We start from the raw sequence: 12,529 nt of genomic DNA on the forward strand, positions 1-12,529 counted from the left end.
CATCCATCTCAGTCAAGTCAAGCAGCCACCTCTACTTTTTTTGGTATACTGAAAAAGTAAATTGGGTGGTTGTTACATTAAAAAAGTCTAACTTGTAATTTGAACACAATAATTTCATGTTTCTATGAACGTAATTAAGTCATGAAGGATCTGTACGAAATTCAACAACTTAATTTGTTCTTGTTGAGATGACATGATACAATCTAGTGAGAGTGGTTAGTTGCTGAACTCATGAAATTCACAAGATCGCACAAGATTTCAAACTGCAGGAAAATCACTGGAGTTATAAGAGGCAGACAACTACACACACACACATGCTATTGCTTTTTGTTGTGGATTATAATAATAATGGATTGGATTTATATAGCGCTTTTCAAGGCACCCAAAGCGCTTTACAATACCACTATTCATTCACTCTCACATTCATACACTGGTGGAGGCAGCTACGGTTGTAGCCACAGCTGCCCTGGGGCAGACTGACAGAAGCGAGGCTGCCATATCGCGCCATCGGCCCCTCTGGCCAACACCAGTAGGCGGTAGGGTAAAGTGTCTTGCCCAAGGACACAACGACCAGGACAGAGAGCCCGGGGATCGAACCGGCGACCTTCCGGTTGCAGATGCGATTCCCAACCCCCTGAGCCACGGTCGCCCTTAACCTGTCAAGGACAAAAACAAAAAAAATCTGCATCAAATACAGGAAATCATAGCTTTCCTGAATTTCCTACATTGTTTTGCGTAACTATTTTTAAATCCCTGTAGAACCGGAACCGCGTAAACTAGCGCAATAATTTTTTTTGCATATGAAACAACACGAACTATCGCATGTCCGCCATTTCCTGCCCGAAACCGGAAGTGACGTCATTTTCGCGGAAAATGTAGTTTTTTACTTGTACTCCTTAAAAGCCTATACTGGTGTTTTTATAAGTCATGTTTGACTCTATACTTTTCTGAATAGTTTCTGTGATGCTTAGAACTTGAATTGTGCTGCTTAAAATAGTTTATTTTGATGCACCTGTTGTTTTCTTTGCAAATTTGCATCATAGGATTGTTTTTTGTTTTTCCTGCAGTATATAAAAATTGGTGTATCTCCAAAATAAAACTATGAAGACACTCAAAATAAGTTTCCTGTTATTGTAAACTATTTTTTGCAACTTTTTTGTATTTAAAGTTTTGAGGGATAAACCTCTTAAATTTCTCCAAATAGAAATATATGTAAAAAAACCAAAAACGATTTTCAATTTTTTTTGTAGTTTATTGCACTTTTTTGCAATTAATGTAGTTACTATGGACTTAATGCATACATATTATTAAAATATGGGCTATAACAGCACGGGCAGCACGGTGGCACGGTGGTTAGCACTGTTGCCTCACACCAAGAAGGTCCTGAGTTCAATTCCAACATCAGGCCGGGGTCTTTCTGTGTGGAGTTTGCATGTTCTCCCCGTGTTTGTGTGGGTTCTCTCCGGGTACTCCGGCTTCCTCCCACCGTCCAAAGACATGCAGCTTGTGGGGATAGGTTAATTGGATAATCCAAATTGCCACTAGGTGTGAATGTGCGAGTGAATGTGAGTGTGAATGGTTGTCTGTCCCTGTGTGTTGGCCCTGCGACAGACTGGCGACCTGTCCAGGGTGTACCCCGCCTTTCGCCCTATGACAGCTGGGATAGGCTCCAGCGCCCCCCGCGACCCTGAAAAGGATAAGCGGAAGTGAATGGATGGATGGATGGGCTATAACAGTTGTATAGCAACTTGAAATGCTCCCACAAATGGCACTACAGCATGTAAAAAAAATAATATAAGCTCTGGCAGACTTGGTTCTATGGTAGGTCTTAAAGGGTTAAATAAATATCATCAAATAATCGAGATCTCAATTTCAGTGAAAATAATCGTGATTATCATTTTTGCCATAATCGAGCAGCCCTAAATCAAGTAAATCCAACATGGCCTTTTTTTCAGTGTAGTTGGTGTGTAGTGTAGTCAATAGATTTGTTGTGTGTGTCAGAACAACGAGGCGACTGCTGGGTGTTACAGATGTTACAGGAGTGACACATCTCCTGTTGTTTATTTTAAAAAATGCATTGGCTGCATTTTTTAAAGATGATCTTAAAGTACAAGTTTCCTACTCCCACCCATTGTCATAATTGTCTGTTTAGCCATTCATTTTCGTAGTCTGTGGCTTTCATATCTTTCATATTTGTATCATCTTGTTTTTTGTTGTTCTATACTTTCCTACACATTTTCCTAAATGTTTCTTGCTTTTACTTCCTGTTTGTTTACATCATAGGTCTTCGGGGAATTTTTGCTTATTCGTCATTAGTATTGATTAATTGTTACTAAATTTTTATTTACAGTGTAATGAATTAGGTTTACATTATCTTCATAGCTTTGTGGCTACAGTGCCTGCGGTAGCTGGTGCATTATCCTGCACATTGCAATGCTTTGCATTGTCAAGTCAACTCAAGTCATCTTTATTTATATAGCACATTTAAAAGACATCAAGTGTCGGCCAAAGTGCTGAACAGAGGGATAATATAATAAGGAGAATTAAAATAGAATGAAAACATTAAAGAAAGATTGTAAGACATCCATATATGTTGTCATCCCAGAAGAAGCCGTTCTCATTGCAATTCTTAAATTCTTAATCAAAGCTTAGAACAACTTCGTAGTGATTAGTTGTCACACTCACATGTCTAAGAACAACTGGGTCCAAGCCATAACCAGATCTTTGTGTTGGTGTCAAGGATTCAGGACTTTAATTAGCCTTTGGCCATATGTATGTGTCTAGCTCTCAAAGCGTCAGTGAGTCGCTCGGACACTTGATTACTGAAGTGTTTTTTGATTGCTTTTGGCTACAGGATCATCACAGCTGAGAGAGGAGAAAAAACAAAATGACAAACCCCCCAAATCCAATGACCAGTCTCTGAATCACTGTCACCACCACTGACTGTAGGTTTGGTGCAACATTGCCATCTGCTGATAAGTAACTGGTATTAAAAAAAATATAGCTGGAGGAACATTTTGCAGCTAAGTAGCTTAATTGACAACGGGTCAATAAACACGTTTGGATATAAACAACAGTGTCTTAGAAAGACAGAAAAGTGCTTTTTCAGAAGTAAAATGGCCACAGATTCACCAATCTGGAAAAAAATGTGGAAGAATTTCAGGATAGGGCATTATGGTCGTGCTGTGGTTAGCACTGATGCCTCAAGGCAATAAGGTCCTCAGTTTGAATCTATTATCTGACCCAGATTATTACATTTGGGATGTATGCAGGATTCGACTATATGAACACTGACATGTGTGCACTTTGTATTCATATTATTAACATTCCTTGTGTACACGGTATTAAAGTTTTGAAGGACGTTGAAGTTTTTCAAAAACAACACAAAGCATCCAGGTGTTGTTACGCTGCTGGGACGACAGCTCTCAGAGTTAGACGAGGCTCTATAACTATTTTCTTCCTGTGATTAATGTTCCACATGTCGGCGTCACTGAAGTCGCACCGAACCCCGAGTTGTTACAGATGGTGACTTGCATGGCACCAGTGAGAGAGTGGGAGAATGTTTGTTGTTGCTCAGACTGAAAATAGTTACATCATCTGTTGTTTGTCTTTTGTCTTGCCAAATGTTTTTGTGAAACACTGAAGCCACAATACATTTACAACAAACTTCACAATTGACTTGGCATTTTTGTGCTGATGTCTTCATCTCTCTTGCAGGTTACTAGTTGAAAACATGTTTTGTTTGGTGTTTGTTTGTTTTTTTGTTTTTATAGCATTTCAATACTAAAAAGTTTTGTCTTTTCTGACTATTTTTTTTGGGGGGGGGGTCCCATCAGCCTGGAGTCTTCCTGAGGATCTACAACCTGCGAGCAATTGCAGGATCCAGTACAGTGCCTGGTCTTACCAGAAGCCAATTACAGGTAGATCACCTGGCTTTTCATCTGCACGGAGGGACGTCATATGGCAGAGGGATCGGGATTCTTCCTGATAACAGCCCTGACGTGCAGGAGCTGAAGAGGTACGGTGAGAGATGAGAGAAAAATGTGGTTTGTTCCTCGGCTGCAGCAGAGGGGTGGAGCAGTGGGTTCAGGGTGTGGTGTCAGGTGATGACTGACTAAAACTGACCTCCATCATCTTATTGTGACTGTTTGGGTAATTTGCCGGGACATGGCGTGAGAGCATTGTGGGGAGCGAAGCAGGAAGAGACAGCTTGCAAGCTGTATGAACTGAAATTGTAAAGCTTTTGTAAACAAACATTTATGTGCATTACAAGTCTGTGTGAGTGGGGTCCTTTTGTCACAGCAGCACTGGACAATATAAAGAAAAATGCATTTATCAGTAACACACAACTGTGCTCCCACACTGTTTTACTAGTAACTATACCAGTTGAGTAAGTAAGATCTACTTTAGACACTTTTTTTGAGAAAAAGTGTCTTGAAAAAAACGTTTTAGGGAAGCCTACTCCATGGTGTACACAGCTGTCCATAACGGAGTATTATCGCCACCAAGACTTGATCTTGGTTAAGAATCAACCCTGTATTATGGATGCTCTTGTTTTTGTCTGTAAACTATAATTTTATTGTAGTATTTGATTCATGTTCCTGGTTTTATTTGCTAAGTGTGTAGTATTTTTTTGTCATCTTTGTTTTTGATTGCATCACTAAATACATTTCTTTTCTTTTTATTTCTGTCTATAGAGTTATTGAAGCTTTCCAAGAAAATGATGAAGAAGCACTCTCTGAACTCAATGACTCAGATCTCTTGGAGGTCTGGAAAACTCCACCAGAGTCTCTTGGTACGAATGAGCTCTAGATGTCGCACTTCCGTACTAACTATGGTCACTGCTGCTCCTACTGATTAAACTTAAATAGATTTCAAACAAGTCTGATTTTACAGGACACTTATATAATCGCTCATGCAGTAATATTATGTGTATAACATTCCAAAAACTGTAAATTCCAAATCCACAATTTTGTTTATACCTTTGTTAAAAAAGATGGAAGATATCATAGTTTTGTTTTTATTGTGATTGCGAAAAACAAATATGCTGTATTTGAACTTCATGTTTTACCTTAACAGACTTCGAAACATTACAGGAAAATAGGAATAATAATTGAATTCATGACATAGTAACAGTGGTATAGTTTTTTTTTATAAAGTACAGTTAGTTTAGTTTTAAAACCCAAATTAATTTACTTTTGTCCTTTGAAAGCTTCTGTTTGTGTAATGCTTGTATAGTGTTTACCTTTTATCTGTACTGAACAGCTAAAGAAATTTATAACTAAAACTGTAGTGTTGAATTTACTTCTATGTAGTTCTTCAGATATTGCTTTACAAACTGTTGTACAGTACCAAGGAGATGTTTAATTCAGGATAGCGAGCTTGCTGTTGTGTGCTAAATTTAAGCCTGTCCAACTTAATGCTTATTTATTTGCCTTCTTGTGTTTCGTTCCGTCTTTGATGCTTCGATTTGTTCTGTGTTGTAGATGGTGAAACACTGGATTGCAGTACAGGTATGAAATTCGGCACTGCATTGGTAATTGCTAATTGGTTTGATTTGGAAGTGCAGGTAATGTATTATAATGAATATAAAGCAGTAAATTAGGACCAATCCTGTCTAAATAAAAACGACTTTTTTTAAAGTAAATCCTTAATTTATTTTAAAAATGACATCTGTGTATAATTTCTAATATGGTTTTATATTTATTTACCATTTTAATAATTGTTATCCATTCTATTTACTATTTACTACCAAGTGTTTAATGATGAACATTTTTCCTCTGTGGGTTGGTGTTTGTGTTCAGAGAGAAGCTGTGGCCATGACATGCAGAAGGTGACACTATCTGAAGTTAAGCGGAGTGGCCTGGGTCGAGTTCACCATGTCAGGGCCCAGCTGAAGGCCTATGAACCCCACAGACTGCATGAGGCACTCAAGCTTTACTGCAGCAAGTGTAAATCAATGTAGGCACATACGCTGTGTTGTTGCTTCATGTGGTAATGTGTAGATTTTAGTGCTGTCAGTGTTAATCTCATTAAAATGACATTAATGCCATAACTGCAAATCTCCGTTAACGAGTTACCGCAGATCGCCCCGCTGGATGGCGCTAACGCATTAATGAGCTAACCGCGCTAACACTTTGACGCCGTCCAGCCCCACGCAAGGGCGATCCGCGGTAACTCGTTATCAGAGATTTTCCGCGTTAATGCAGTTATGGCGTTCATTCATCATTTTAACAAGATTATCGCTGACAGCACTAGTAGATTTTGATTTGATCTCAGATGGTGTTGATATATAAGTTTAAAATGATGATGATCTCAGGCAGGATGTCCCAGATGATGAGCTGTTGGAAAGTATCTTCTCTGAGGCATCAAAGGACTGTGGACCCTGCAGTCCCCCACCATGGGTGCTCTCTGGACAGGTCAGCCTCCCAAGACACGCCCCAGGTCCCTCAAACCGAGCTCTAACTGTTTACCTGCTCACTCAGCTTATGTTTGAGGGCAAAACCAAGGATGTCATCTTGCTCATGGGTAACAATCCGCAATTATTAGAAAGCATAAAAGCTAAAAACATATCAAAAGAAATATCAAGACTGGTCTAGGAATCCTTCCATCATCAAATCCACAAAAACTCCGATATCTTGGTATCTTACAGGTTCAACACTGGAGGAAATGTGCCAGCTCATGGCCAGCTACCAGAACATCATCCCCGTAAGGGCATCAGGAGGTCACCTGTCTCTGTTCGACCTATCTGCACCTTTTCTGTTCAGAGGCAGGAAAAGATATTACGGGTCAGAGATAAATCTCACACACTGATAGAGCGCTGGTAGAGCTAAGCAGGAGCTTGATCAGTCATAACGATTCCATCAATATTGACAGCCACTGATTATTATTTATACTTTAAATGTTTTTCAAATTTATATATTAAATGGTTATACGCACATGCAATTTAAAGATTGTAACGAAGACAAATAACAAATAAATAAAACACACCCTTTATAATGACTCAAATACAAGCGAGCGTAGTCATTTTAAAGAGTGTGTTTGAATTTTCTTGACCCCGCCCACTTAAATAATGGATATTGAGAGGCTGTCACAGGCTGTTATTTTCTGTCATTTTTATCTCTTTATTTTTATATAATTAAATATTTTAAGAGAATTCTTAGGAGTAACTCATTCATAACAAAAATACAGAACAGATGATGCTTTTATTAATCCATTATGTCACCACAAGATGAATTTCCACAGTGAGACAGTATGTTTGGTTTTGTGTGTCTGCTGTTGTTGCCTTGTCATTTTTCTTATTCATAAGTTACTGTCCTTAAACAGATTGGCAGTTCAGAAGCTTTTATATAAAAATGTTTTTTGACCTTCAAATTCTGATTCAAACAGTCGTGTTAGTTCTTGAACATGTCGTCATTGTAGTGTGTGTGTGTGTGTGTGTGTGTGTGTGTGTGTGTGTGTGTGTGTGTGTGTTCCAGCTGTAAGCGGTGTTCCAAGGCTGCAGTGAGGGAGCAGAGTTGGGAAGGAGTTGAGATGATAGATGAGAAAATTATCGCTGAAGGTGAGACAGAGATTTGTTTGAATCATCAGACTGTTGGAGTAAATACTGGTGGTGGAGAAGAGCTGAAAGCAATTAAAACAAACAGATAACACAAAATTGCCAATGCTTCATGTTCGTAGGGACCTGTGGGTTTGGTTTTTGTGGGGAGGGCTTTATTTTAAAACGTGAGATGAAAGCGGGCTTTGTAGTAAAAATGAATATGAAAAAGTAATCATTTTTTCTCCCGACTATCTTGTGTTTTTTTTACAACTTTTTCATAACTGAAGCCAAAATCATATTTCAACTTCCAAGTTCCAAGCAGCGCAACAAAGAACGAAGTGAATAATGTGGAGACATTAATGTGACTATTGTGGCAAAACAAACTCGTCGATTGTCAAATGTCAGCTAAGACTTCTCAGGCTGCACTTTTTCCTCTGTGGACATTGGCACATTTGAGTATCTTTGTGTTTAGAGTGTTGGTTAGACAAAACAAGACATTTAAAAATGGCATCTTTGGGAAATTTCTTATGCATTTTTTGGTCTCAATAATAATTTTTTTAAAATTGACATTAGGGTGCAGCCCTGTTTTTTAGGATATCATAACTTTAATTAGGTGTTGACCTTGAATGCATCAAGAACAGATTCAAAAGTTATTATATTAGAAACCGCACTATTCCTGTGTTTGTGTCTTTTTCTCACTTAAGTTTCCTCACTGAGTTGTAGAAATTCCTGGTTGATCTCTATCCAGGTCAATTTGAACTTCTGAAATAAATCAGGCGATGTTTCTGCTTATTTGGCCTGCAGCTCTCGGCATTCAGCCGCTGCAGTTCATCCTGCTAATGAAACTGGAGCTGCAGGATGCCACCGACACGCTGGATGTCTTCCTGTGGAGACACGCTGTGAGTTTCACATTCCTGTTGTTTGGTGTCAGATGGGATTAGACAAAGGGAGAACATCTGGATTTATTATATATTTCACTGTTGTCTTGTAAAATTTTGCGCTGATTGAGTTTTTTGCCCTAAAGAAGTCAGGTCCAAAATTCATATATTTTGGTGTTTTGGATGTCAACAAATCAAATTCTGAATTTTTAAAAGCTCTTGTCTAACCAAGAATGTGGGTAAAGTAGAAACATTAATTTGCTTCTTACAGCAAGATATAAATAAGAGGATAACTGAAAGTAACTTTTGTTTATAATGTCTGTGAGCTTTGTAGATGTAAATGCTAGTTGTGAGTTTTACTCTCTTTTTTCACCAGGAATCATTCTTTGGTGTGTCTGCAGAGGATGCTTCAGCCAATCAGGAAGCTCAGAACAGCATCTGCCAAATCATGGACTCTCTCTGTCCACCAGGTGGCAATGTGGGTATGTCTGTCAAACCCATACACAGTACATAAAAAATTGACATAGCTTCTTGGTCAGAAAAGTTGAGGATGTGTGCCTTAAACCTGCATGTTTTTTTTTAAAAAGGCCAATAGGTCCCAGCTCCTCTGGTCATATTAAAAAAAAGGTCTGGCTGTATAGAAATCTCCAGTGCCTCTCAGCTACCTGGATCTCTGACGTCAGAAAAAAAAGCTTCTGTGTTTTTCATTGCAGTTGCTTCTTTCATGCTTTTTGGAAGTCCAGTTTGAAAACAGAAAGATGGAAATTGGAAAACACTCATAAAAATGTGACATGACTCATGTCCATCTTTCATACAGTGTGCATGGTCAAATCATTAGAATAATTCTTCAGTTTTAGTTACGGAAACATAATAACTTTAGATCTAAATTGTGTAATGAACTGGACCAAAACATAGAATCAGACATGACATACTGAAAGCTTCAAAGGCATTAATTTGGCTTTTTAATATGTCTAACTTTACAGCTCTGTGGTAGAGATTTGGGGAAACAAAACATTGCACAAAACAGTATGTGAACAATATATATATCTATATATAACAATATACAAAAAAAACTTCCTGCAGCTTTGCAAAACCAGAAGCAGCTTTGCAAAACCAGAAGCAGCAGCAGGCTTAATGTCAGCCGCAGGTTTGTGTTGCTGGATGCTTTGTCATGTCTGCCTGTTCGTCCTCAGGTCAGCACCCATGGCTTGATTTATGTTTGATGGCATATCAAGCAGAGGACGACGATGGACAGACTAAGACCTGCTATCAGGTCTGTCACACGACTGTTGTGAAACCCTCATCTGAATGATCTGACACCATCTGCACCACCTGTGGGAAAGATTCAGATAAAATTCTGATCAGAGGATTCTGATTCTGTCTGTTGTTACTTTATTTCTTTACATTTCTATTTATTGTGTAAATAAAGTTAAAAACTGAATAAAATACCAACTGCATTTTCTTGCCATTTCCTGTGCTGCCTGGGTAAACTTTTGATGACTTTTCAAAATAAAAGGTGATTTTTTTTTTTAATTACAGTGTATCCAGTAAGTATTCACAGCATTTCACTTGTTCCACATTTTGTGACTTTTACACCCTTATTTCAAAAATGGAGTAAATTCATTTTTCAGTTCAACATTTTATACACAATGATGACAGCATGAAAAAGGTTTGCTTGTAATTCTTGCACATTTATTACGTGAGTATTCACAGCCTTTGCTCAATAGTTTAAGTACTTTTGGCAGCAATTACAAGGTTCAAGTCTTTTTGACTATGGCCAGTTTCTCCCATAAGGTTGGATAGATTTTCAGATCTCTCCAGAGATTTTAAATCGGGTTCTGAGTCTGTCCAAATCTGTGCCATCCTGAAGCTATTCCTTTGTTATCTTGGGTATGTGCTTAGAGTTGCCCGATTTGAATATGAACCTTTGCCCCACACTGAGGTCCAGAGTACTCTTACACATTTTAACTGAATGAAGGGGCTTAGATTTTTCATGCAGGGCTAAAGACTGTTCAAATTTGGCCTCAGTCTTTCCTGAAGATTCTTATCCTGAATTCCATGACACCACTCCATGACCTGAACTCAGTGTGTTTCCCACTTTTACCAAATGCTTGAAGCTAGGATGTCTAATGTTATGAGATCATGGTTACCACATTAATATTCCTCCCTCCATACTTATTATATCTTGTGGCAACTTTAACTCCACGATTGCTCTGAACGCATCCTTCCAAATCTGAGAATTCTGTCTGGAGCTGGATTGTCAAAATCGTTTTTTACAAAATCTTTTTTCAGGAGATATTTTTCTTTTGCTAATTGCTCTGCACAGGACAAAGACAACACTTTGCTCCTGGTTTTTATATCATACAAACAGGAAAGAAATGACATACCTAGTATCAATGTATTAGGATGGTTTACTGTATATTTCTTAAATCTATCTGTTATTCGCCAAAAAAAAAAAGTCATTTGTCAGTCAAAATGCTATAATTCTCTACATACGTACGTACATACATTCAGAGAGAGGGAGAACCATAGCACATAAATCTGAAGTAAATGTGCCATGAAAAGGTTTCCAAGCAGCAACTGACTGTTAAGTCTATATTTATTGTTGCCATTTTAACAAATGCTAACATGAAATGTATTTGCAGGTTAAGCTTTTAATTTATCTTTGGAATAATGTATGGCATCACATTCTAGTGTCCTAAAACGCTGAGCAGCAATATTTGCTCTTTATGGATGCAGTCTCACTCTCCATTCCTCCAAACACCTTTCAGCATTTATCTGTGGGTTTGCAGCACCGTCTGCTGGTCTACTGAGTATATTCGTGATGTGATCTCGTCCCCCAATTAAGCATTAAGTGTGAATGCCCTTAACACTTGCAATCGTGGTTTTAAAAAAAGAAAGTACACTCTTTCATTTGCAAGGTTTAAACTATCAAGACATAATCAAAAATAATATGGTCCTTTGCAGGTCTTAAAATGAGGTAAATACCACTTTAAATGAACAACAAAACATGCCATGCCACTGTGGCATTGTTTATTTAACAAAAACTCTAAGGATACCCTATTATTGTAGGATAGACGCCCTTTCAGCAGTAATGACGTAAAGTTATACAGAAAACAGTTCCTCTATCAGTCTCTTACACTGTTGTGGAGGTTTTAGGGGGGTTTTGGGGTTTTTTGTGTTTTGTTGTTGTTGTTTATTGCCTCTCCTGTCTGCATGTAGCAATCCGAATTATTGTTTAAAGCCCAAGAAAAATGCCAAACAGATTTACTTTTCCAAGTGGACCTATTGCTATACTGGCCCACTTGATTGTCATAGTTTTTTTTTATCTTTATTTTTTATTTTAAGTTATTACAATCAGAACGGGGGTGGGAAATAGAAATAAGAAGAAAAGAGAAGTTGGGAAGAGAGTTAACAGAAAGAGAGGGAAAGAAAAATGGAGAAGAGGGATAGAGAGAGAAAAGACACTGAAAATCTGCTTCACCACCTGCTAAAAAAACAAACAAGCAAAACGAAAACACAGCAGGGAAACCACAGTAACAACCAACATAAGCATAAATAACAGTAAATAATAAATACTGAATCTTACTGAGCAGCACATTAGCACGATATGTTTAGAGGCAGCAGCCAACCAAGACGTGTCTGTGAGTACCTGTTTGTACACCTGTGTGTGTGTGTGTGTGTGTGTGTGTGTGTGTGTGTGTGGTATTTATAAGGTTTCTCCACCTAAGTGTCTAATAGTAGGTGTGTGGAGCCATAGCCCTGCCCCCAGGACATGAAGCAGGCATGGAGGAGATCCGGGCCCCAGACATCCCGAGGCCCCTCAGAGCACGAGAGCCCAAGGAGGACCACACACTCTCCTTTACACTAGGCTCAATTCATGTCTGCATCATGTGCACCTTTAAATCCTGTTTAAGTTTGAATAGTACAGGTCAGTACTAGTGCACTATTTAATACCCAAATTTTCTATCTGATGGCACACAAGAGTAAAACAACAGCAACACATTTCTTTTAAAGGAAGTTTCAACTTATATGTGTTGTTGTTGTTGTTGTTGTTGTTTTTCGTATGCTCCCCTTTAGTGCCTGAAAACCTTTCACATGAACTCTTAAG

The 12,529-nt window shown here is 38.4% G+C and overlaps 1 protein-coding gene across 7 annotated transcripts in view; it reads left to right on the forward strand.

The window, feature by feature from the left end:
• The window catches only part of pot1 (protection of telomeres 1 homolog), a 58,053-nt gene extending 48,189 nt beyond the window's left edge, over window positions 1–9,864 (forward strand). For 3 of the 7 annotated variants that reach the window (XM_086299639.1, XM_086299640.1, XM_086299644.1), the window contains 10 exons: window positions 3,837–4,018; window positions 4,698–4,795; window positions 5,487–5,513; window positions 5,805–5,961; window positions 6,320–6,528; window positions 6,653–6,788; window positions 7,479–7,561; window positions 8,345–8,439; window positions 8,795–8,900; window positions 9,612–9,864. In XM_086299639.1, the coding sequence (XP_086155765.1) occupies window positions 3,837–4,018; window positions 4,698–4,795; window positions 5,487–5,513; window positions 5,805–5,961; window positions 6,320–6,528; window positions 6,653–6,788; window positions 7,479–7,561; window positions 8,345–8,439; window positions 8,795–8,900; window positions 9,612–9,730 (1,212 nt within the window). In that variant the 3' untranslated portion in view covers window positions 9,731–9,864. Of the gene's footprint in view, window positions 1–3,836; window positions 4,019–4,697; window positions 4,796–5,486; window positions 5,514–5,804; window positions 5,962–6,319; window positions 6,529–6,652; window positions 6,789–7,478; window positions 7,562–8,344; window positions 8,440–8,794; window positions 8,901–9,611 lie in introns of those variants that run through there. The other 4 variants (XM_086299641.1, XM_086299642.1, XM_086299643.1 and 1 more) reach the window with 4 other exon arrangements.
• The last annotated feature ends 2,665 nt before the right edge of the window (window positions 9,865–12,529 follow it).

Source organism: Aulonocara sp. 'chitande type north' Nkhata Bay, linkage group LG7 (genome assembly GCF_057382095.1).
Source record: "Aulonocara sp. 'chitande type north' Nkhata Bay isolate Kocher_YH1m ecotype deep benthic linkage group LG7, A_spYH_male_GT1.1, whole genome shotgun sequence".
Taxonomy (NCBI): Eukaryota; Metazoa; Chordata; class Actinopteri; order Cichliformes; family Cichlidae; genus Aulonocara; species Aulonocara sp. 'chitande type north' Nkhata Bay.